Genomic DNA, 27487 nt, shown 5'->3' on the forward strand with positions numbered 1-27487 from the left:
TTGCAGATGAAAAGCAGATCAGCGCGTGAAAGTAAACAGCCACAGCGTTTGATCATGGTGTCGTCATCATCAAACACGGCGAGCTTGTGTGTTATCTGATGTGAGTGAACGCTCTGCAAGACGTCCAAGCTTACATCAAGATCCTCCCAATGACAACGACACTCACATACAGCTGTGCTGGAGCTGTAAAACACCAAAGCCTGACTTAGCTGTGTGCTTGTGTCACGCACCAAAAACAGACGATCTACAAGCTCACAATGTGCCGCAGCGGGACTCACACCAGAATAATTTACTGTAATGTGTCATATTCTGTTTTATTGATGAACAGTTTTCAGTTGTTTTGTTATGTCTTCACAATTTAGCAGTGGTGGAAAGTAACTAAGTACATTTACTTAAGTGATGTACTAAAGTACAATTTTGAGTCATTTGTACTTTACTTGAGTATTTCGAATTTCCAGTACTTCTACTCCACTACATCGCACAGGCAAATATTGTACTTTATACTTTTACTCGACTACATCTATTTGAAAACTTTAGTTACTACCGGTAGTTACTTTGTAGATTTTTATTATTATTACAAAACATGCAGTAACCACTTCAGTGCTATATACATTTGAATTAGATTAGATTAGAATTAGATTAAAATTTGATTAGAATTTGATTAGAATTTGATTAGATTAAAACACCTTTATTGCTGTAATTAACATTATAAGAAGTTACGGTTGCTGCCGATGTTACCTTTGAAGAGTCAATGCGTCGTAATTCTAGCTCCGTATCATGATTATCCGGCTGAAAATAGTCCGATCGTTTGTTATTGAGCCGACACATAAGCCATTTCCAAGATGCGACTCACAAACAGAGAGATTGTCTATACCCCCTCGTTCACTTTGTCTATACCCCCTCGTTCACTTTGTCTATACCCCCTCGTTCACTTTGTCTATACCCCCTCGTTCACTTTGTCTATACCCCCTCGTTCACTTTGTCTATACCCCCTCGTTCACTTTGTCTATACCCCCTCGTTCACTTTGTCTATACCCCCTCGTTCACTTTGTCTATACCCCCTCGTTCACTTTGTCTATACCCCCTCGTTCACTTTGTCTATACCCCCTCGTTCACTTTGTCTATACCCCCTCGTTCACTTTGTCTATACCCCCTCGTTCACTTTGCATTGGAGGGAGTTTTACAGCCGGAGCAGGATTTTCATGAAAGTCATCAAAAAAGGCGAGTTAAACATAAAACAAATAGCGGGTTTAGCACACAGGGAAAGACAATGGAATAAAAGGTGTGTATAGCGGGTTATGCAGCGAAGAACATAGATGGAACGTAGATCGGAGAACATCTCTACCTCAGCTATTTTGGGCATGTAAGATTTTCCAAACATTTTCGTTTCTTTACTCAAACAGGATCTATACAAGCAGATCTCACAATGCGCCACCATGCGTTGCAAGCATGTAGATCATTATTCTTTTTAACTGGGCATATTTGGCACAATTTCTTTTTTCTTTTTTTCTTTTATCTTTTCTATTTTCCTTTTAACAGTATTACTGTATAACCCGCGTTCCCAGCTATTTAATCCAATATTCTACGCTGCCGAGATTGTTTTATTATCTTTAGAGCATACGCAAAAGTATTTGCAGCTTTCAACCATGAAAATCCGATGGCTTGTTATGATCAGAAGAACCAGCAGCCATGACAATGTGAAACCAAACCACCCTGCACAGCATGTTGTAGTCTAAACAAACGGCCCGTTCACATGGATTGGGCTCAATTTCCCAGAAGCCCTAGCAGCCCAGAGGAAGACTTGATTTCCCGTTTCATCATCATAACGCGACAGCCTCGTCACCAGGTCCGGGACAAATTAGCTATTTATTTTTAATTATTTTAAAACGGCGAATTAAACGCATTAAACAAATAGCGGGTTTAGCGTATTACGCATGGTGGAACCCTGGATTAAACAATTAGCCGCCGTCAAAGTGTTAAATGACATCTCTGACTGGCAGTAAAGGTTCTTCATACAGTACCTTGACTAGAACATTGAGCGTTCCAGGACTGGATCCATCAGGGCTGGTGAGGAGGTAGTTGAAGTCGATGCAGTGCGTGTCATTCTCCTTCATGACAGGCAGCTGAAACCTGGCCTTCTCCCCAACATCATACTGGGACACGTCCACATACATATAGGAACCTGCAGTTAGAAAGACAGAATGAATAACAGATTATACAAGACATTTATACACTTGAACCCCTGGGGGGGATGGTTGTGGATAGGTTATTTTCCGCGAAGAGATTTGGTGTAGATGGAAATGTATGGTGCAATGCAAGTCCATTTTACAGTATAGAGAGTCTAAGTGGTTAAGTAGTTAGCAAATGCACTTAACTAGAAAGACTTGGAATGCATTAAGTGGATGAGGGTTCAATCCATCTTATGCCAAATACAGACACGTGGATACACTGGCGGGATTGAACCTGCGTCCTTATGTATGAATAGTCTTGCATGGCCAGACTGTTGCCTCTCGCAATTTTCAAACGCTTCCGTCATACAGTCTGGAGCAACGGAAACTCTATCAGGTCCGCAGGTTTTCATGTATTTTGAGGCAGAATATAAATGTCATATCATCACTTGCAATATCCTCAGGGACCCGGGCCACAATAATGCACTTTCCATTCTGCCTGTTGTGGGGAGTCACAGCTTTGACTTCCTGGTTGCTGCTGGTCAGTTTGAGAAGAGAACGCCATCTGTACGCCATCTGATAATGGAGCCTGTCCAACCTAACCCCTCTGCCCCCCCATCTCTTCTCTCTTTTCTTAGGTTCCTCCCTGGGTTTGTCCTCTCTCTGACATCGTCTGTTCCAAGCAGTGCGTTTCTCGTCACGGTGAAAAAATGCTGAGCCGTGTTTCACTTCATCACTCTATCAGTGGTTTTCCTCCCTGTAACCCCTCCCCCCTTCATTCTTTTGTGCTTAGTCTTCCACGTACACACACACCAATCTTCATGTTTTTCCTTTGTTTTCCATGATTGGGAGACTGTTACAGGAGAAGAGTAGAGAAGAGAAGAGAAGAGAAGAGAAGAGAAGAGAAGAGAAGAGAAGAGAAGAGAAGAGAAGAGAAGAGAAGAGAAGAGAAGAGAAGAACCAGCATACTTAGAGCCCTGGAGAAAGTGGTTTAATGAAGGTGATGAAATATATTTTTGTTACCTTACAGACATTTCATAATTTTGCTAAATAGTGTCATCCTCAATCAATGTTTGTTTAAGAATCCTGGCCCACTACGAGGGATCAACACAGCTCTGAAAGGCCCGGTGGTGTGGTTCAGATCAAGTCTGACAGTGGTTACACGGCGTAGATCCCAGGTGTGTGAACATGAGGAACTGTGTGGTTACTTGGGGGGAAGAAAAAAAAACAAGCTTGCTCAGCAAAAGATTTCCTCAGTAAATAAGGGGGGGGGGGCACACCTGCCTCTGGAGAAAGGCCGCAGCAGGACGGCATGGAGGTGGGGGGGCTGGGGGCTCCTGTCTTAAGACTAGCTGATGTCAGCCCCCAATGTCTCCTCAGTAATGGCAAATTGGAAGCCAACTGATTATGGAGTTTTATGTCTCTGCACCTATAATAATTGGGTAGGAAATTAATAGATATGAACAGATTTACTATGTATCTGCCAATATAATATAATATAAAAAGGGGAACGGGGGCTGGCAATGAGGCTAAAATCATGACATTTCCTGCGAGAAAATTATATCTCCACATAAACCAAATGCTTTTTTTTTAGAGATGTGTGTGCTTCCCTTTGGATTCTATAACCATAAATGATGCCCAGTCAAGAACACCACACAAGCATAACGAAAAACCCACTCATCTAAAGGCTGGGATATTGTATTGGAAATGTTCCATTCATGCCATCGATGCTGTACCATCAATGACGTTCAACCAGCACGGATGAATGTTTGAAAAGGCCAACAACGTAGATTGAGTTCACATTGGCAACTGAGTGGAGCCAGCGTCATCTCTCACGGGGTGACATCCGACAGGATGTCAGCTCCAACCCTGCCTCTGGGGAGACCGAGAGCATCTGGGGAGAGGAGGGGAGGTAGCCAAACCACCGATGACAGGACAGTCCTTCAGTCCGTCCAGATGTTTTGGTAATCAGCTCAGATCTCCAACAGATGTTTGTGAAATGAAAAGGGATGAAATCCGATATTCTCTTCTTCTGTCCTTAATCACTACTCCAGAAACCTCTAGCACAGACCACTAGCAGAGGAGAGGAGAGATCGCCAAAATCTTTCACGTTGTTTCTTCACCTCAAATCCTCCGAAAGCACTCATCTCTTCTTCCTTCTACCCTATCAAATGATTTTCTCTACTCAAAGTATTTCTTCTCTTCCACCCGCAGAGAGTGAGAGAGAGAGAGAGAGAGTGTGTGTGTGTGTGTGTGTGTGTGTGTGTGTGTGTGTGTGTGTGGTGTAGTACATGTTCTCATACTGTACATACTGCTGGTTAATTCTATTAGTTATTTAATTATCTCAGCAGGATATACTCTATTGGGAATACCTCCGTATATTAGAATCTGGGACGGTGCTGAGTGGCACAGCCCCTGATGGCAGTCACACGCACAAGCACACACACACACACACACACACACACCACACACACACACCTCCCATCAGCAAACCGAGCTGTTGTGGTGGTCATTTTTGCCATCCCGCCTAGTAAGCGTTTGTTTTAATTTAATTGGATGTCTGGTGAGAGTAAAAGTCGCCCATACAGCGTTCCCTTGTCTTGTTCTGTGGGTTAATTCTATTTGCATATTATAATGGCATTGGGGATATGATAGGGGACTATACAATGGCTCGTAAGACAATGGTGAGTTATCATGCATTGTTCCGTTAATCCACTGTGAAAAACCCCGTTCTCAGCAGAATGGAACACTAGCACAGCAGGCTTCAATTGGAACATGTAGCGTGTGCGCGCTCACACAAACGCATGCGTGTGCATGCACAAGCACGCGTGCATGCACACACGCACACTTTTCAAAACCAAATAGTGTAACCCACTTATTGGATTGGCCTCTTTATTGCTGTGTCTCTCTGTCTCTAACTCTCTCTCTCTCTCTCTCTCTCTCTCAGCCAATGGCAGCATATAGGATTAATCCCACATCCTGGTTCTACTTCTGAATAGGAGCGTGTTTATCACAGATTCTCAAATGGACCAGTTCCAAAGTGGACTGGAACCAAGCTGGAACCAGTCTAGAGGAGCTCTCTCTCTCTCTCTCTCTCTCTCTCTCTCTCTCTAAATTATATTTTCTAAAACTGTGCTAATGTCTCTTTAGTGCTTTACAAAAAAATGTTTTGTGCTTCCAAATCAGAGACGACTCTTTGAGACGATGCACAATTGCACATCAGTTATTTCACCAATAATAACCTCTTCTTCTTTGATGAAATCTCCTTTCCTCAGGCTCCTATAATACACTACTATGTTCGGTACTAAAAATACTAAATTAATACATGATGGTTCAATGGAGCTTTTCTTTTGGCACAGACATAAGATGTCTGACATGAGAAACGTCCTTAAGATGGCTGCCAAGATGTTGTACGCTGGCTAAAAATACTCCAATCAGTCTAGGGACCCAGATATGTCACAACTTACAATACGACATTTATAGAAAACTTAACGCTGCCTGGTGCAAAATGTTACCGCTAATTAGTGATGGGGGAAAGTAGACCCTTTAAGCAGTTACCATTACTTTAAGAGTGTGCACCCGAGCTGTGCTCAAGCAAGGTCACAGAGTGACAGAAAGATTCCCATTTAGTGTCTGGAAAAGTAGAGACACGTCAGAGTTCTCCAGGACAGACCAACCTCTGGCCTGCGCTTCGAGGGGCGCCCAGATCCACGGACTGATATGATCGAATCTGATTTGTGATGTAACAGGTCGTATTTGCTTTCATATATGTCTTTGCTGTTCATATGCATATCACATGACCATTCAATTTGGGATAAATATGGGCAATCAATAAATGCCAGATCTTGTGAATCCATGATTTTAAGTGTGCAGCCTGTTTATTGGACTATTAGATAACCCTCTCACAGTAATGACGCATCATTAGAGTGATTAGTTACGTAAATATTAGCAGTCTCGTCCCCGTGTTACCCATGCTGACGTGACTCAAGCAATCTGTGTTACAGTATGTTAACATTAAGAGTAGGATATGTTGCTGAAACAGCTTCCATATCAGCCCTGAGACCCAGATATGTCACAGAACAAACACCTCATCTATTTAAAAAGAAATTCAAAAAACATAAAGTAAGATGTCTGGTCCACTATATCCAGCACTGACATTAGCCACATTAACACTGCCGTTTTTATATTTTTTCTTTAAAAGAAAATGTTCAGACCTTTTTATAAATGGCCTCCTGTGGGTAGGGTATGTACCTCTGATTATCTACTTTTTGTTGTTGTTTTATGTGTCTATAGATGCACATGGTATCAACTCAATGGGTATCTACGCCACGGTCATATTTATAAACATTATCTTCTCCTCGATCCTGGTTGTTATCCATAATAATAGTAAACTCTTCTGTTTTACTTTTTAATTGATCATAAGGTATTTTTTTCCCTGTCTTTTTTACATTTAGAGTAGACAAGAGGTGTCTCTTAGGTCGCAGTATGATGGCTTTGTCAGCCTGAGTTATTTTTGTGTACATTTACAATGTCTGTAAAGGTGTGGGATAAATATGAATATATTGTGTATTAATTGTAATCTGTATTTAATGCAATGGATTTACACTGAGACTTGTACTAATCACTATTGTCAATGTCACCTGACCGGTGACAATGATTGGGGACTGATGGTTGATGGGCCACAGGTGTGGTAGGTGACGTAGGTCACACTATAATATGTACTGATTTCTCAAGTCATTTTGATGTGAAGGTCTGAGGAAGGGCTGCGGCCCAAAATGTTACCACTTTTCTAAGTAAAGATATAACTGGGGGCCTGGGCTGTGGCTCAGCGGTCATCCAGTCTGGCAGTGTTCCGCGGGTTCGACTACCGATCCCGACGGCCTTCACTGCATGTCACTCCACAATCTCTCTTCCCATTTCCTGTCAGCCTACTGTCTGTCCCTCTATAAAAAATATAAGATAAAGGCGGAAGCCGCAAAATATATATATATATATATATATATATACATGTTGTAGTACTATTTAATGAGTTTGTCTGTCTGTCTATATTCATTTCTCGAGATCAAAACATGTTGGCAGCCTCCATGTTACCTTGAGTGCCCGGATCGTTTATTTTTCAATCATCATAGAGTGTTGATTTGTGGATTTGTGGAGATTATTTTGTTGGGCAAAACATGTCAATATCATCTGTTTGCTACAGAGATTATTTTCTTACTTTATGCGATGAGATAATTCCTGAGTTAAATCTGCAGTGGGAACCCATGGTTCCGGCTTGGCCTACAAAAAAGACGTCATCGCTGTAGCACTCTATTTTGCTACAGACCGCTGAGCCTCAGCGAGTCGTCCCGCCAAAGTAACATCCAGCCCCCTGGCATAGCGGGTAGTGCCAACACCAACCCCCATGAGAGATTAGTTTGGAGAGACTCTTATCTTCCTTCACAAACACTGCCAGCCCAGACCTGCACTCTTGAAACCGCCTGCAGGCGAGATGGAGGAGGAGGACTGGCAGCCGGGACAACAGCGTGGGCGGTGAGGTACAAACACATAATTGTATAAATAATTGTTGGCCACAATTTGCCATGTACGTCACCTCTAAGTGTAACCCACAACGTCCCAAATAGTCCTTTCACACTGTGCAGAAAAACCCACTGTTCCTCCAAAGGTGGGCCCCCATATAATAATAATAATAATAATAATAATAATACATAATATAAAATAAATACATGTTTTAATAATAATAATTGATTTACAACCTCATGACATATCACATCAAAACATATTGTGAGATTGTAGATGGGCTGTTTTGCTATATTAAGCCAGGGCTAATGTGTTCATTAAGCTCTGAGAGTGTAAAAATGTACTCAAATGACCCTGTAATGGTCAACACTGAGGAATTCACGGTATGTTTTAAAACAAGCCGAACTTTAGTTGACCGATAGGCGCAATCACACAGTCCAGTAGACAGCAGTAGATATGTGGTTTAGAAGCCTCCCTCTCTCACACCATCCCACCTCTCCACGCCTGCCCCTGAGGGGCAGGGCACTGAATACCTCCAAGCATCCATCCCACAACCCTCTGGACTCCCCCCCCCCATGCTGTGATGACATTATTAACACAAAGCAGGCAGCCTAGTCTCCCCCCGGGCAAGGCATTTAACCCCCCCTAGACACCAAGTCCTCTAAATACCTTGTCCGTGGCCCTGGCATCTGCTGCTCTGGTAAATGCCAGACACATCTGATGTTTACGCCACCGACGCCTATCAAAACTCCACTGGCCCTATACTGCCTTTGCTCTACCGGCATTAATAGCCCTAAATGCCAGATCCTGCCCCTGTGCCCTTGGGCAAAGCCTACACACACACACACACACACACACACACACACTCCAATACAGACTAAGCTCATCAGAAAGCATTATAGGAGGCTACATTGGGAGTGTGTGTATGTGTGTATATATTAGTGCTGTCAGAACGAATTTCATAATATGAAAGAAATTCGAATATTAAAAAATATATATATATTCGAAAGCTAAAATTGCCATTCGAATGGAGCTTTTATCATTTATTAATTATATTTAATATATTTATTTTGTTTTATGTTATTTTATCCGCTCACTAAATGTATTGAGTAACGAATCTACCGCTGTGAAATCTCCACGGCCGCTTCCACTGCATGTGAAAAGGTGCACGTCCGGTCACGTCGCAGAAGAGGTCAATGATTGGCTAACGTAGGGCCAGATTTCAGGGTAAGCCAATCAGAGACAGTCTACAGGGTGGGCGGGCTTACTGGCTGTAACTCTTTTAATCACAGACACATAAACCCTTGTAACACATGCATAGATACGTCTAGTATACTACACAGACAGAAATCGCCGGTAGAACGAAAATCATAATACAGTCTCATGACACAACTTTATTGCACATCTGTGCTTGCCTTTCATCCACGCTTCTATAGCCTTTTAAATCTCATTTCCCATCCACGGGCACAAGCAAAGTGGTATCAGCATCTTCCACCCGATCTCTGGTGTTGTTTCTGACGAGGGTAGCAACTAGTTAGCATGGGAGCTAACATTAGTTTAACGCCAAGGAGTCCTCCTTAATAACACTATGGTACACGGGAGGCGGCCTTTTTTCCGACAGCATTCTAGCCGACGGGGCAACGGTCCTCTCCGCAGCGGGGGGACAATGCTGCGTTTACACGGGCAGACACAGACGAATGCTAATATCATTTGGAGCAGCTACTGTACACGTCTGTTTGCATCAACCTGTTGCTGGCTTCACAATGAATGATAGACTTTATCGTTGCGTCTGCCCGTGTGTAATGGTCAGGGTTTCAATGTCCACAGCAGGCAGACCTGTCAAAAACCTTGCACTTCCCAAAACTCACAAGACATGCCAGCCACGTGTATTATTATAGGCTAAATATGAGCTAAAATAAACAATGTAAATATTCGAATATATTCGAAAATTACAAATAATGAAGCAATGAAATTCGAATTGGATTATAGAGGTGAACTGACAGCCCTAGTATATATATATATGTGTGTGTGTGTGTGTGTGTGTGTGTGTGTGTGTGTGTGTGTGTGTGTGTGTGTGTGTGTGTGTGTGTGTGTGTGTGTGTGTGTGTGTGTGTGTGTGTGTGTGTGTGTGTGTGTGTGTGTGTGCGTGCGTGTGTGTGTGTGAGAGAGAGGGCCTGGTGTTGAACTGAACCTTTCTCTAAATGTCAGCCGGGCTGGGCTGTCACAATGATAAGCATGGGAGATAAATAATGCTGATATATTGTCATGGTAACAAAGTGATACCATTTTAATCCTCCGTGAGAGAAGGGGAGAGGAGAGGAGACGACAGGAGAGGAGAGGAGATAACGGGAAAGAAGGAGGGAGAGAGAGAGAGACATAGAGAGAGACAGAGAGAGAGATATTCAGATGGGACTTGAGATTATGGGATTAAGTTGAAGAATGTCAACCACAAGTTTTTCAGTGAGTGAATTCTGAAGAAGACACGTTAACTCATTGACTGCCACTATCAATGAATGAATTATTCCGCCAGTGCCTTTTTTGAAGACCAAAAACTCCCAGGCTGTGAACCGGAAGTGATCTTTTAATTCACCCAAAACATATAGATTGTGTAACCACGATCATCAATGCTTTAGTTATGGGCAGTGACTAAAGCTTGTTTTGACCAAAAACGGAATCTGGGAAAAGAATCAGAGATTTAAAAAAAAGAATGCAGCCAATAATGACATGCCCAATAATAGGGTCGGCAGTGGTTAACGTTCCACTGTCATCGTTGTGACACTGAAGTGTCTCTCCGCTGTAAAGCCGGCTCGCGTTGTAACATTTGGTTCTACCATGTAAAGGAGGCAACCTTCCCTGTTCACTGTCGTTGATTAACGACCTCATATCCCGTTAATTAGACTCTCAGCCTTGAGGCAGAAAGATTTAATTTCCCCTTCATCATCACCCTGCAGAAAAAACAACTGATTAAGGAGGAGAGGAGAGGAGAGGAGAGGAGAGGAGAGGAGAGGAGAGGAGAGGAGAGGAGAATGAAGAAAGGAGGTGTGGGGGAGACGGAGGGAAGGATGAATGAATGAAAGGATAGACTGATAAATCAATCGATGGATGACTAAGCATGTGGAACACCTGGGCGACTGGAGTGATGGATGAATGGGTGATGGATGTACAGTAGAGATGAATAAAAGGCTCACCTTGTGGCAGGTGTGGGGAGATGTATGACACCTCCTGGGTGCTGATGTGCGTCCAGTCAAAGTCATCATAAGGGTCCTGCTGGTAGTCGCACGGGGTGAAGCCATCGTCAAACGTGCAACTTCCTACACCGAAAAAGAAGAATGGAAAGAAAAGAATACATTTAATAATAATAATAATGCAGAAGACTTATATAGCGCTTTTCTTTATTTATGTTCAGATCAAAGATTCATGACGAAACAGCTTTAATGCTGAATTATACTTTGTCACACTGCAGTGGCGTGTTCCAAAAATAGCCAATCGATCGGGCTATTTTTGGCAAAAGACACCCTCGTACGACGGAGCATGAACTAGGCATTAGAGCGTTGCGGAGAAAAAGCACAGCGTTTGTTAATAATCTCGTTAGTAACAGTTTAATGTGATGCTCTGACATTAGCATGTGGTGGATGTTCCATTTTTAATTTACCAAACATTATCTTAGAGCTCTCAGTCAAGATAACTACAGATGGAATGGTGTCCGCATGAAGAGAATCTACAATCTATCTATCAAATGGATTTGGAATGGGTTATTTTATTGTCCGACTGACACACTGTGTGTGTGTGTGTGTGTGTGTGTGTGTGTGTGTGTGTGTGTGTGTGTGTGTGTGTGTGTGTGTGTGTGTGTGTGTTCATTAGCAAACCACCTGCAGGCTAATCTCAAGACAGACATCACTTCAGGTCAATACCAGTCACCTCTGACTAAACCATCATTGCCTTCAGCCAATCATCTGAGCCCATCATCATAGCCCAGGGCCAATCACTTGTGAGCTATCTGCAGGAAACGGCCTTAATATAGACAGACATCACATGTCGCTAATGGCTAGCCGAACGAATCAACCTGCAATGATATGGGCCTTGGCCAGTGTTGCCAGATTTTGCGAGGGAGACAAGCAACCAGGTCAAACTTTACTGTCTAATGTTGCTTTAGACCAGTGGTTCTCAACTATTTTCATATCTCTCTCTCTCTCTCTCACACACACACACACACACACACACACACACACACACACCGCAACCGCCACTATTAAAAGCGACTTTACAGAAAAGCCAGAAGTCGCTTATAATAAGCAGACTTGGCAACACTGGCCTTGGCGTAGTCATATGCAGCACTGCTGTCTACTGCTAGCTGGCTGATTCATGTAGCTAACAGGTTGGATGCTATAGCTGGGAGTGATATAGCTGGTGGACTCCACGGTCATATGAATCAAGATGTTTGTTGGTCTAACAGCTGTCTTCTCAAGACCATGTTTTACTCTGTACTGACAGCACACAACGACCAGGGGGTGGGTCATATTGAGATATGATATATACTGCAATGTAGTCTAGTATTAAGTGCTGGCTATAGCTTACTGTTACTGTCAAATTGTCAATGTACATTTTAGCAATGTACCAATTACCAACAAATACGTTCATTCAAACCACTGGATTAAATAAGCAAGTACACTTAGAAACAAGCCCAAAAAAACGCAACCCGCTTCCAATATATACAAGCAACTTTACAGGAAAAGAAGCCCAAACACTGGAGAGGAGAAGAGAGAGGAGAGGAGAAGAGAAAGGAGAGGAGAGGAGAGGAGAGAGGATTGCAGAGGAGAGAGCAAAGGGGAGAGCAGAGAGCAGAGGAGAGAGGAGAGGAGACAGGAGAGCAGAGGAGAGGGCCGAGGAGAGAGCAGAGAGCAGAGGAGAGAGGAGAGGAGACAGGAGAGCAGAGGAGAGGGCCGAGGAGAGAGCAGAGGAGATGGCCGAGGAGAGTGGAGAGAGGAGAGAGCAGAGGAGAGGAGAGAGGAGAGAGGAGAGGACCAAGGAGAGAGGAGAGGACCAAGGAGAGAGGAGAGAGGAGAGGAGCGATTGGCCAGTGCAGAGCCTCCTTGTGATCTGCGCTCAGGCGATAGAGAGGGACACAAATCGGTGACAGTCCCCGCCGGAGGAGATGCACGTCGACATCAAACCCGGGCCAGCGTGCGCGCCTGCAGGCGGGGGTGCTAGTCTGTGACTCCCACCGCCGTCAGGGAGCACCGTGGATCACATTCCTCCTGGCTCCCCGTTTCTTTTCATCCGAGCCTTTCTTCATTCACTCTCTTTTCAATTCAATTAAGTCCTTTGTCACGGCAAGCTCCCTCCAGTCACGGTGAGGGCATGTGGAGGGCAACCGGCAGCGCCCTAAGAGGATGCCAATGCTCCCCCTCTGATCTGTCGTGGTCTGAACCCAATTGTGGATGAATAGAATATAGAGTTCTACTGATGTTTAATGCAACAAGCTATAATAATGTAATTTTCAGTGTGTGTGTGTGTGTGTGTGTGTGTGTGTGTGTGTGTGTGTGTGTGTGTGTGCTACACACAGTAGCAGTTTTTTAACCGGTAGGCTACTGTATTGCGAGGCATTGTGAGCTTGTAGATCAGCCATTTGTATAGTACTATCAGGCGTCTTTTCATTGCTGGGCCATGTTGTTCCATGTTGTTGTTGTTAATTGTTCCGTGGTGTTGTTGTTTCTCCGTGAATGTTGTGTCCGCTGACCGTGTATATTGTCAGGTCATCGCATCGCGGACAGGGAAACCAGGGAGCTGGGTTGAAAAGGCAGCAGTAGGGTCGGTGACGTATCGTGCCCATGGAGCACGGGCGTAGGTCACGCATGCGTCGCGGTCCATGACTTGTCCAACTGAACTGTGCACGAAGTGTGCACTCACAACTTGTTACCGTCTCAATTGTAATAATAGATAGTCACATATTAGGGATGGGAATTATCGATTAATTCATTATTGATAATTGATAAGTTTTGATAAGCTTATCGATCGATTAACCGGGTTAATTGATCGTTGAGCGTTTTTGTTGAGCGTTTTAGTAAAAGAAATCGGATAATCTTGATTTCCCTCAATGTCTAGCATAACAATCTACATTTTGCTGAAAGAAGGCATATTATATTCCTTAATCAAATATTTATTTGACCCTTTACGATACAGGGCCAGACAATGGCATGAAATGAAAAGTGCACTGTCTCGTCTGTCACATCACATGCAAAACTACAGACGTTGCTGTGGCTACCAAGGTGGGGGGGGGACTTTTAACCAGCCCACATGTGCGTTCCACTGCCACGCCGGTGCGCAGACAGCATTACATTCACAGAAAACTGCCCAATGATAGAACCACAGAATTTTCGATTACTTATTAACTGTAACATTTTATTGATATTAACTATTAACATCCCTATCACATATTGTGAGCAAATAGAAGTGACCATGTCCATTTATTTGAAAGTTTCTTCAAATGCGGTCACAAAATCCATTGCCACAAGGAAAATGGCTTCTGCAGTGAGGACAAGACCCAGAGTTACCGCTGCCGAAGCGGATAGGTTTACTAGAGTTACAGGCCTCAGAAATCGCTGATTAGCTGCACCTCAAATTAAAGTCCAAATATATGCTTGTAGCAAACACATCTCAACAACATCAAGTGTTCACAAGAGACATCAAAAACCCTCGAATGAGTAGGTGTGTCCACACTTTTGATTTGTACTGTAGAGAGAGTGTGTGTGTGTGTGTGTGTGTGTGTGTGTGTGTGTGTGTGTGTGGTGTGTGTGTGTGTGTGTGTGTGTGTGTGTGGGGGGGGGGGGGGGGGGTGCATAACTCCTAGTCTCCCACAGGGTCTGTGTCAGAGCACATCTTGTTGTCAAGCAGTCCTCTGCATGGTTTAGACAACTCAGTGTGTGGGTGAGTGTGTCTCTCTATGTGCCTGTCCGTCAGCCTACAGCAACCATGCAGTCAACAAACACAGTAAACAAAATGGTTATGGGATTAAGTCCAAGAATCACTCCATCTACAAACCAGTGGGTAACCAGAGAGAGAGAGAGAGAGAGAGAGAGAGATGTAGAGAGAGGAATATTTATATATTTTCTTTCTGAATTAATTCTAAAGGATTCTTCTGAGAGTCGGAGAGAAAATGTTCAACCTTGGTTTAAGCGTGGCGGAACATTTAAAAGGACTTCACAGACTTTTAGGCAAATGGGTTTGGGCTATTCGTGCTAGATAGCCCATGTTTTCCATACAAAAGCACTGCGGCGCACAATATACTGGAAACGCGAATGGTGAATCTGCATAATTGTCAAGTCGATTAGAAATCTTATTTACCAAGGTTCACGTTAAGCATGAACAGATTCCTTTTAGCCTTCATGGCGAGGATTAAACCCGGAGTTCACATGAGGGTGGAGCACAAATATTTTCCCGTTAGAGTTATAGAAAATGTCTTTGTTTAGTGGTCTAAGTGGCGGAACATTCAGGGACACTCAGACCTTGTTTGTGCAAGTGCAGAAACATTTAGCCTTGGGATACTTCCTGCCAAGGCATAGCGCTGAAGTTCAGCAGCTGAAGACAGCACCACCTTGTTTAGTCGCACACAAGCACACTCACTCACACTCACACTCACACACACACACACACACACACACACACACACACACACACACACACACACACACACACACACACACACACACACACACACACACACACGCCCCCCCCCCCCCTACCTTCTGTAGTTAAGAAAAGCAATCAGCCTTGGTAGAAGATCGTGTTCCGTGATACTTATGTTCAAAGGGAGCATGAAGTCATTATATATGATTGCTGTCGGATGGAAAACTGTTCATTTTGTATTATTTAAAAAGTGAAAATAGTGAAAATGTGTCACTTGGGACGCATTGTCAGCTTATAGACCAGCTATTTTCACTACTTTTGTGTGACATTCTTGTATAATTAAGTAGAGCGTTAATTTACGAGAAAAAATAAATAAAACGAAAGATGGAAATACAAGATTTCTGCCCGACAACAACAATATAGTATTTCTTTGTTTTTGCTTAATTGCATACTACGCAGTGTAAAGTTACAGATATGAAATGAGTATGTTTAATGCATTGCCACTAGTATTTTTGTATGGCACTAAAATCTTCCCAGGGTGGCCGTGATAGCAAAGGCTATTTTGCTTTGTTTATTGCAGTGGTCTTCTAACTTTTTGTGTCGAAGACACACAAACGGCATGTTGTATTCATAGTCATGCTAAATAGCTGCCCTCCATAACACATATCCTCTGTAAAGGTTTGCCCACTTTAAATAAAATAAAAAAGCTTAAATAGTTCACACCATGTTTCATCTCGACACGTTGTGAGCATGTAGATCGGCTATTTTTGGAGGATATAAACTATTTGTACAATTGTCACAAAATCCCAAGGCAACTTGTCTCAGGGCACAGTGCCTCGACACACCATTTGGGAACCACTGGGCTACACTGTAGTGTAGACTCTACAGCACTGAAGGAATGCACTGTGCCTTTCTGCTAAATTCTTCCTGAATGCTTTCGTTTCAAAAACATTTCTCGCTCCTGCGCCACTCTGATAAAAAACATTCTCACCGCTATCAGCTGTTGACACACCAAAACACCTACAAAAACATTAAGTTAACCAAAACAAAATGGGGGGGGAAAAATGTGTTATTTTGAAAGTTTTCCATTCCATTCCGCGTTTTTCGGAAAACCGACAGAGTTTCTCCATCGTTTTTCCGAAAAACGCGTCCAGGTGTGCAGAGACCTTAAGTATCTCTTACTTAATTTGCCATTGGGCCATCATCCATCCAACTATGTATCTGTCCATCTCTGTCACAAGTCAATAATTTTGTATGCACTGAGATCGAGCGAAGTAGAGTGGCCGCTTGGGAATAGGAACGTTCGATCCCTGGCTCCTACTAGCTTAGTGTCAAAATGGTGTTCAGCAACACACTTAACCCCAACTACTGCCTGTCGGAGCGGTTAAAAAACGTTTGAACAGTTACTTAGGATGAGTAATGAGTTAACCACTTGAACTCCAGCATCCCTCTTCTGGCACTATTTTTGGCAAAGTGATTTGGTGTGGAGTGAAAAGTACAATTCTAATTCAATGGTCATTGGTCAGTTATAGAGGGCTCTATATACTGTAAGTAATAAGTATAGAGGATTTAAGTGGTTAAATGCAGAGCTGAGATGGATTGCATTGAATGGCATTTCAAGTGTTTGGCAAATACCCCAACAACAACTAAAGAGGACCCAATTATTATTAAAATCAGATATGGTCACAGATGGTGCATCTATCGTTATAAAATGTTCAAACATTCCTGATGCTTGCCCTCGCCTGTGTGTGTGTGTGTGTGTGTGTGTGCGCGTGCCCAGATGGGTCATTAATGCTTCCCCTACAACGCCCCCCCCCCCCCAACAAGGATAGAGAGAGAGGGGGGGGGGATAGGGAGAGGGGGGAGAGAGAGAGAGGCTGACTGCATGCTAATCACTCCCTAATCTGCCTCTGTGATTGGCCGCCTTGCTAATGAAATAATGGTGCCTCATTTGCATAATAAAATAATTAGAAAGACTTGATAAAGGCTCAAGGGCAGGGAGTGGAGCAACACACACACACACACACACACACACACACACACACACACACACACACACACACACACACATACACACACACACACACACAGAGTCAGTGGAATGCCTTTAGACACAGCATAATCCACCATCATTCAGTCATTATGATAGCAGTGAATTAATTATCATGGCCTTGTCCTCTAAAGGTGTGCGAAGACCGGACACAACATTCCCGCGATAAAAGCAATGCGATTAGTTTTATCGCATCCGGTCTGAACAAGTCGAAGATCGTCAGTGTTCAATTATCCATTTGTAACTGATATGAGGTGTGTGGTTGCACAAAATAACTCAGTTCCTCAAAGGTTGTATTTAAGTTGTAAATAAAATCAACGTCTCCTATTGGAAATGTAATGTAAACGTCTGGGGGGAAAAGTGATAACCACTTGAACCTGAGCATTTTTTGGCGAAGAGATGTGGTGTAGGTGGACAAAAGTGTTCCAAGTACAGATTCAACTCAGGTCCGTTTGACTAACAATAGGGGGTTAAATGGTTAATACCTTGTTTTACTGTATACTGAGTATTTTAACAAGATGACAATATGAAACTCATTCTGTCTGTCAAACAGTATTCATTCATCCATTATTAACTTGGTGAGTGTACAAATGAACATTTGTGCACACACAGATATACAGGATTTGAGAGCCATCCTCAGATTATGTCATGTATAGTTCTGTTATCAAATATCAATTGGAGGCCCTGTGGTGCCTACTAGGATAATCTAATGCTCTGATCTATCCGTCTATTTGTTTGGGCCCTGGGAAGAATCCCAGGGTTGTACCGGAAAATGAGGTTCCAAGTGATCGCTACTGGCCATCACAGCATAGTTCCAGCCTTATGTTGTGCTGTCACTGGGTTCTGTTCAGTATAATCAATTAAGGTTTGTAATGTGTCAGTGTGGTGTTTTTGTGTGTGTGGCCACTTGAGTACATCGACTGTTCACTACCGTGATGCAGCGAGTACACACGCACAACGGGAGACAGAGGACGGATGTTGCAAAGCGAATGGAGAGTTTCAAAATGGCCCCTGGGTTTGGGAAGCAAAAAGCGAGTGGTGGTGGTCATGATGATCATGATGATGGAATGAAAATCTGTGATTCATGAGCACTTCTAGACAGCATTAAGACAGCAGCAGAAGATGGAGAAGTAATATAGTGGCTGTAATATGAGAGTCAAAGCACGATAACGTATACCAGCAGACATCATTCTACAAGTCACAAAATATCTGTGTGTCTGGCACATACACATCTATTTCTTCACCTCAGAGTTAACCTCTGGGGTGCTGTGGTTATGTATTATCAAGATCAGCATCACGCAAGCACGCACACATGGCTCTACTCTAGTGCAGTATAAGCCTTGGATACACACAAAGTCAGTCTCACCAACTCTATCACTGTAGTAATCCAGTTAGACACACACCCATAAGCATGCAGATACTCAAGTCTCTCTCTCTGTCTCGCACACACACACACACACACACACACACACACACACACACACACACACACACACACCCTTCCGTGTCCGTCTCGTACTTATCAGCAGAGCTGCGTTTCACTTAGTCTGCTGGCAGAGATATTAATTATTATCAGCAGAGGAAGGATCAGAGAGAGAGAGAAGGGTGGGAAAGGATGAGTGCAAAAGGAAACAGAGGGAAATGGAGACATATTTTTATGAGACACTGGAGATTGAATTTGTGATACACACATGGATGGATGTGCGTGTGTGCGTGCGTGCCGTGCATGCCTGCCTGCCATGCATGCGCACAAATGCGCGCGCGGATGTCGCACCAGTCACTTTCTACATGAAGTAACCTACAGTATAGAAAACTCCATCTCTTTGTCTCTGCAACTCCACTCTCTACGTACAATGTCCCTCACTCTGTACGCTGCGCGCCCTCATCCTCCGTCAATAATCCCTTTAATAATGATCAATAGATATTTAGTCTAGTCAAACAATCATGGGAGAGAAGAGAAGAGAAGAGAAGAGAAGAGAAGAGAAGAGAAGAGAAGAGAAGAGAAGAGAAGAGAAGAGAAGAGAAGAGGTGCACTTTGAGACTTTGCTGCTCCAATTAAAAATGGAATCATTCTCAAGGACAGCGACTACATTTTACTTAATTAAAATCCAATTTCATGAGCACGTAATCACTTTTCCCTCCAAATCATTGCAATTTGGGCCAAGTCCAGTTGATCATTATGGTGGCGAGTGACCCTGTTTTCTGCTCATATACTGTACATGTCCTATTTAATACCAGTCACTCATTGGATGGCTCTTTAAGGATTTAGGCCAAAGTGCATCAGAGAAAAGAAGAGAAGAGAGCATTGAATAGACACAGAGATGAGAGCACCCAAGGTACTGTGGTTGCTCTCTCTCCCTCTCTGCTGGTAATTGCCATTCCACAAACATACAGTATTCACTCAGCAGCTTGTGTTGTTTAGTGGCTACACTCTGGTTTCTGTATGATCAGAATGACATTATTGAGTATGAGATGAGTATGAAATGCCAATGAAGCTATTTTAATTGAATAGCTTTGAAATGAACTTCCTCTACCGTACGTTTGAGTCCTCCTAAAGTTGTATCATACCATTTACATTTTCACCATTGTTTCTGTTCTCTCTCTCTGCCTCTCTCTGAGAAAAAGGTGAAATTAGCCTGAAATGATACAAGGTGACATCAGAGGCGGCAGCACGCACACACACCTTCGTCACGCTTCAGTGGCCCTTGCAGCGCAACGCAACGCCATCAAAGCCAAGCCCCGTATACACACACACACACACACCTCGCCTGTTAAACATACACACTGACACACACGCGCACGCACGCACGTGCTGAGTGCTCACGTTCATGCCCGACACACACACACACACGCACGCAGCCATGCGCGTACACTGTCTGTCACACACACTGTCTGTCACACACACACTCTGAGCGGTGGTTTAATTGGAAGTGCTGAAGGCTGAAGAATTTCTCCTTCATCTCACAATACTGTAATTGAATCTGAGACGCATGTGTGTGCCTGTGTGTGTGCGAGTGTGTGTGTGTGTGTGTGTGTGTGTGTGTGTTTTCAGCTGATTCAGGAGTTTCCATTGACAGTAACAGTAAAAACAGAAATGTGTTTCTTCCCTCTGAGGAGCCTTTCCATCCTCCTGCTCCTCTCTCGATATACTCTCTCTTCCTCCTCATTCTCTCCCAGCCGCCGCCTCCTCCTCCTCCTCCTCCTCCTCCTCCCCCCCCCCCCCCCGCCCTCTCTCTGCACTCTATACATAGACAGCCCATTATTGTGAATTCAAATCCCAGGCATATTTCAAGCCTTATATTTATATATTACTTCCACCACCACACAAATAAATGGTGATGGTTTAGTCCTCCGGGGGACTGAAATGCATGCAGGCTTGCGTGTTATTACCGACATGTCAAGAGTATCTTGACATCTCACCGGGGCCGCGTCGTCAACATCAAACCAAATCGACTTGGACAGAACATTTTATATTTCAACAATGGCGGCGATCTCACGCCTTTTTGGCCAATTAAACCAACCCCAACTACTTCAGTTCACCGTTTCCCAAACACTGGGTCGCAGACACATTTTTATGGGTCCTTTTATTTTTTGTTTCCTACATGGTTTTGAATTATTATTTCAAAACATTTTTAACCCCAGGTTGGCAGAGGGGAGTGTAGAGCCCAGAAGTACATTAGATAATTGGCACTGGGTGCAAAATCGTGGGATAAAAGTTTATTAAGAAAAAAGAAAAAAGATTGTCATGGATAAAAGTAACAAATGTTTAAGAAGTAGTGAATATAGCCGATCTACACGCTCACAACACGACGCGAAGCGACACGTCGTGAGCTTGTAGATCTGCTATTTCCACTAGTTTGGGTCCTGGACGAATGTCTAAATTCTCCACTGCTTTAGTTGACTGGAGTCCCAGCATGTCTCTGTCTGTACCTCTTCTTATATCCCTCTACAAGTCCACAATGTGTTCCAGAGTAATACATTTTGCCTACAATATGGGGATGTGAAATTCAGTTAATTCATGTGTCAAGTGTGCCCAAGAATTGTAGCTCTGATCGGCCCAGCGGTTTGTTAGATAGCTCTGGACAGACACAGACAGACACACACAAATGACACTTATAGACGGCTAGCATCCATCCTGCATAGCCAGAAGGTGTAAAATCAGAGATTATAATCTGTGAGTGGGGCCTGTAACCGATACGAAACCGTAAATCCTGCCGTCTGTTCGGACGACCTAAAAAAAGCGAGCGACAGTTATATTAGTTTTGTCTGAACACAATGAGATGTGAACAACCTACTAATGGCCCTCTTATCACAGTCACACACAGACGAGGAAAGAGAATAAAGCACAGGGTTGTTGAAATAAAAAACAAGGGGGACCTTTTCTCAGGTTTCTAAGCTGCTTTTATAAGAACCTCCAGGGGTTTATGGTTGCAACTTGCACGTAGTACTCTCTCTTATAAAAAGATTGTATTTAGTTGTAAAATGTGTACTCTTATAAAAAGCTTGTATTTAGTTGTAAAATGTGTCTATCAAAACAATGTCTCCGTCGCTCTCTCCTCCTTGGAAATGCAACCCTCTGAAAACAGTAACATTTGTAGTGTGTGGGCTGTGGAGTGTTACTACCAGATTTCAGTGTACTGAAGGTGCCACATCTATCTGTCCAACCAGTGGTTTCCACAATATCTCTCTCTATCTGTCTATACCAGTGGTTAGTGGTTTCCACAATATCTCTCTCTATCTGTCTATACCAGTGGTTAGTGGTTTCCACAATATCTCTCTCTATCTGTCTGGTTTCCAAACAGTGTGTGCAAAGCGACACTGCGGTGCAGCCATGAGAGTCAAGGTGACGGTGTGCCTTGGGATTTTGTGTCAACAACACATTATTATTGCAATATCAACTATCCATAAAGGTTAATTATCTGTACTCTGAGTGCGGTCATTTCCTAATACGGAGGCAAATTCTATACCTACAAAATATATTTTATATACACTTTTCAAAATTTCAACCTGGCATCCCTGTTGTGGCACCTAGGGGACAATTCGTATTGGCCCAAAGGCACAACCACCTTTGGCACAAAAAGTTTGAAAACACTGATCTACAACGTGTGCCGTTACTGTGTGCAACCAGGCGGGTGAAAACTGCTAAATTCCTCACGATGGCTTCATACTCAAGCAGCCAACAAGGGTCAACATGACCCCTGAAACCATAAATATATCACACCAATGTGAGGAAATCTCTCCTTTCTGTCTGTCTCTTTGTCCATTTCCTTTTTATAATCCTGTCTGCCATGCTCTTCGGAACATCTGGTGTGTGGATGTGTGTGTGCACGTTCGTGCGTGCCTTTCTACAGATAGCCGTTAGAATAGGGTTGCGCTCGTACCACAGACACTATTTTTATGCCACCTCTCCTCTCACCTCCATCTTCTTATTCCCTTTCTGTCTATCTCTCCATCGTTAATCTCTGTTACTATTCAAATGCTGACATTTAAAATGACTTCACACACCAACCGACTGGCTGCACGATAAGGCAAGAGAGGGAGGCAGGAGGAGAGGAGAGGGAGAAGGAGGGTACAGGGGGAGAAATGAGATTGCTGAACAGGATATAAGGGGAAACAGAGAAGATAGGGAGAAAGAGAGATTAGGCAATAAAGGGGAGAGAGAGAAATAGAGACGTTTAAGTTATCTCCACTGCCTACCTGTAATGTATATGTATATTTCAACAACAACAAAAGTAAAAAATCGTTTTTATTTCCATGTACACAAGTTACACAGCTCTGTTTACACATTTCTTTATTCTATATAGTATATCTCTTTACTATGTACTGCTGTTTTTTTATTTCACACTTGCTTTGGCAATGTAAACGTATGTCTGCCAATTTGCCAAAGCCTCTTTGAATTGAAATTTAAACTAAAAGAGAGAGAATACATGTAACCGAAAATTGGGAGATCCTTCCCGAACTCTCTCCAGCCCCTCATCCAGTCTCTCTCTGTCTGTGAATGAGTTCACGCTAACCCCGGGAGAGAGTCAGGTTTCATTCGTTCTCAGGAAAGCTGACCCCCTCTCCCCACCCTACCCCTCCTTTGTTCACTTCTTTATACCTCTCTCCCTCACCCACCTCACCGTTTTCTCTCTCCCTCACCCTCTCCACCCCTCTTTCTCTTTCTGTCTGCCTCCAAATGTCTCTCTTTCTTTACCTCAGTCTTTGTTTTCACGCACGCACGCACACACAAGCCTCAGTGACTCAATTTGGCTCCAAAGAGTGTCCAAATGGATGTTACAGTTATGTGTGGTTGTGTCTTTGGTAGGAGTATAAAGCAGGTATTTCTTTACACCTTGGATACCTTGGAGCCCTGCGGCATTACCCAGTTCTGAAAGGAACTGCTGTTAATGTTATGTTAAACACATCCCTCTGTGATTCATTCCATAACAATTCAAATTGAGAGAGTCATGTTGTGAATTATGAGTCAGACTTGGACTCAAACACACAAATACATTGTTCGGAGTTCAGACAAGTTGGTTTTTCCTCTGTCGAGTTAACAAGAAAAAAGAAATCCCCACAACAAGTCTCGACTGGCTGGCAGATTCCCGACTAGCTAGCACTCCCCGTCACCCACTTGACCTAAAATACAGGCTGGCGCACTAGACACTACAGACACTTAAAAACCTGAAAGCCTTGGTGTACATCAACCATAGCATGACTCCACAGGCACAAAAACACAAATAAACATGGGAGGAAGAGACGCAGTGTAGCAAGCGGGAAACGACTGACATTTCGCCGCCAGGCACCTTAAAGTGATGACGGCAAACTACTTTCTTGTGAAAGGTTGGGCATGACACTAAAACAGCCAAGGTGAGGGCTACCATTTGCTTTGTGGAGGTGAGCTCATCGGGATTCCTCCACACACACACACACACACACACACACACACACACACACACACACAAACACACACACATAGTCTCTCACACACACACACACACACACACACACACACACAAACACACACACATAGTCTCTCACACACACACACACACACACAAACACACACACACAGTCTCTCACACACACACACACAACCAGTTGGGGCTAGACCGTTGAGAGTAGAGATACTGATTTCTTTCTCTGAGCCAGAGCGGCTGTGATTGTTATTTGTTGTAGCACACAACAAAATCCAGCGTATTAATTTAACTCTTGAGAGCGTAAGAGTTTTACATGGATAAATTAACACTGAGGATTCTTACTGTGTAAACTCAACTGACAAATGGGTGTGGTACCGTTTACATCTACCCGGAACCACAAGCTACACTTCCCACAACGTTAATGTGAAACATTTATCACGTTGACTTGCCGCTGAACAGAGGACGATCATCAAATGACGCTCTTTTAGCCAATGGAGAAAATGTAAGATTAACAGGCCAATCAGAGAGCCAGCAGACGTGTGTTTGTATTCTATGGCCAATCGGAGCACGGCTGACGTTTTGGCCTGAAAAAGAGGTCTGGTGGACAAGATAAGAGCGGAGCAAACACACACACACACACACACACACACACACACACACACACACACACACACACACACACACACACACACACACACACACACACACACACACACACACACACACACACACACACACACACACACACACACACACACACACACACACACAGTAAGGCCAGATGGAGGGTCAGAAATGAGGAGATTTTGGGAAAGCCTTGAGGAGAGCAACGGGGGAAGAGAGAGAGAGAGAGAGAGAGAGAGAGAGAGAGAGAGAGAGAGAGAGAGAGAGAGAGAGAGAGAGAGAGAGAGAGAGAGAGAAGCAGAGAAGATCGGGGAGGGATGAATGAAGAGGAGAGACAAGAAGAGGAATTGTATGCGATTTCAGCAAGGGAAAAAGGGAGGAAAGAGACAACATTGAGAGAGCCGAGAGCCATAAGCAGGTTAAATCTGTAGGAGCTAGCTTAGCGACTCAGCACAGACGCTAGTGACACGACTGGACTGACTGGCGGCCTGTTCAATTGTCCGGCTGACCGCTTTACTGGCTGGATGAGCGACTTAACGGCCCCACCGGCCCGGCAGGCTGGATTTAGTGTATCGGTCCCGTGTTTGTGCAGCAGTGGCACTTCTGTTGTTCCATCGCACAAAGGCCAACTCTCCACACCGGCACACAATGAACAACCTGAAACAGCACTTAAGAGAGAGGCGCGTACAGAAAGAGACAAAAATACAGACACGCCAATGAAAAGAGGAAATTAAAGTGTTTGATATAGACAGAGGGAGAAATAAAAAAGAAAGAGAGGCTGGGATTCAGCAACTACAGAGAGATGTGAATGTTTTGGTTTGGTTTAGTTCAGCTTTACCTGTATTTGCCTGCAGGGGCCAGATTAGGCATACCTGTTTCAAACTGTCTTTGTGGACCCTCACCCTCCTCACCTACTCTACAATTATTGTAATTATTATTTTCCAAAAAGTGGTGTGTTTTCCCTGCCGTGCGATTTTCCCTGTGAGCTTGTGTGTTGTGCATCATCCTGTCTGAGTTTAGTCCTACGACAGTGTTGGTATATGCCCTGATGACTGTGACTATAGAAGTTTGTATATGAAACTCTGAGTTTCTGGTGTCCATGCATAGTTACAGAGAATAGCTACAGAGATAAACAAATGAGACAAACTTAATGACTTGCATCTTGCAAAACAGCTGTGGAAACATCTTAAACACCAGGCTAAACCATACTGTGTTGACTGGTGTCCCTCAGGGCTGTATACTTCTTAGTTAGTGGGTACTGTGTTTATGAATGTTACATGTCTGTCCTGTTAATGTCTTGAATTTATTGTTGCTGGCTGAGCTGCAGTGTTACTTATTTTGCCTCTTTTCTTGGCCAGTTCACACTTAAAAAAATAGACTTTAGTTTCAATGTGGTTTTTACTGGTTACATAAAGTTTTTATTTTATTTTTTAAGATGTGAAATTGCTAACAAATAACGTACTTCTAGCCATTTAAGCATACGTTCCGGAAGATACACTTACATTCCGCGCTGATGAGCCGATCTTTACAACGCAAATCTGACACGGGTCGTTAGGACATGAACCGTAAAAGGAAACCTTGATATTATCACGAGTCAATATGCAGAAAAATGCTTTACAGTACACCAACAGACCACTGTATGGAGGGGTGGGGTGGGGTGGGGGGGTTAAATCCGCCTATGCTATTCATGTTCACCACATGAACATTTAAAATGTGGTGCGCTGGCAGCGACTCCATTCACTCTAGAGGAGGCAGTTCCATCCAGTAGGTATCTCGCTGTGTGACTCACCGTTAGTAGGAAGTAAAGTATCTATTCCCAAACCACAGCACTTGTGTTTTTAACCACTTAATCCCCCCACTTAGTAAACTAATACTTAGTTGACCAGGGTCGCCTCTGTACTTGGTACACTCTTTATTTCCCTCTACACCTAAATACTTTCGCCAAAAACAGCGGTTCTGTAAGCTCACAAGCTGTAGCTTGTAGAAGTTTTCTATTTTCAGTGAATGTTCCCCCCAAGATATGGATGCTTGGGTTCTCAAATGGTTAAATACAACCAAGAAACGAAAAGAAAAAAAGTTGTGCAAAGTACCAACGAGCTGGCCAGATGTATGGAGAACCGGGATGACTGGAAGCAACAATGGCTCGTCTGAGGACGACCTAGAGAGAACACTGATACAGAAAACGGCCTTGGGTACTTCATGGGTTAAAGACTTCGGCAGCCTCGGCTGTCAGCGCACACTGTCAAATCTCCACATAAATCTGCAATCCTGACAGTCGTCAGGAAAGAGTGGCACTTCAGTGGTACCTGTGCACGTCAATACAATCTAGTATTAAGTTACAGCAACTGTCCTGACCATTTACATGCATCGGCGTGATCAGCCCGTGGGAAAGGCAAGTGCAAGATCAGTCTCAGTTTACAAGACCCGATCTTGCGACAATATTCTGTCTGCTGACTTGTCATAAAACTGTTAGTCTGTCGATATTAATTCCAAGAGGGACAGAGGCATTACCTGAGGCAAAAATGGTACCACACCTCCCTCCCTCCCACCCTCTCTCTCTGTGTGTGTGGGGAGGGCGGGGGGGGGGATGTGTGTGCTTGTGT

The 27487-nt window shown here is 43.6% G+C and overlaps 1 protein-coding gene across 7 annotated transcripts in view; it reads right to left on the reverse strand.

Moving 5' to 3' along the window:
• The window catches only part of ptprk (protein tyrosine phosphatase receptor type K), a 126703-nt gene that overhangs the window by 68399 nt on the left and 30817 nt on the right, over positions 1–27487 (reverse strand). For all 7 annotated transcript variants that reach the window (XM_080790763.1, XM_080790760.1, XM_080790758.1 and 4 more), the window contains exons 2-3: positions 10874–10996; positions 2022–2182 (exon numbers count right to left, since the gene is read on the reverse strand). In XM_080790763.1, coding sequence (XP_080646889.1) covers positions 2022–2182; positions 10874–10996 — 284 coding nt within the window. The remainder of the gene's footprint in view (positions 1–2021; positions 2183–10873; positions 10997–27487) is intronic.

This window comes from Protomyctophum bolini, assembly GCF_963924005.1.
Source record: "Protomyctophum bolini genome assembly, chromosome: 19".
Lineage (NCBI taxonomy): Eukaryota > Metazoa > Chordata > Actinopteri > Myctophiformes > Myctophidae > Protomyctophum > Protomyctophum bolini.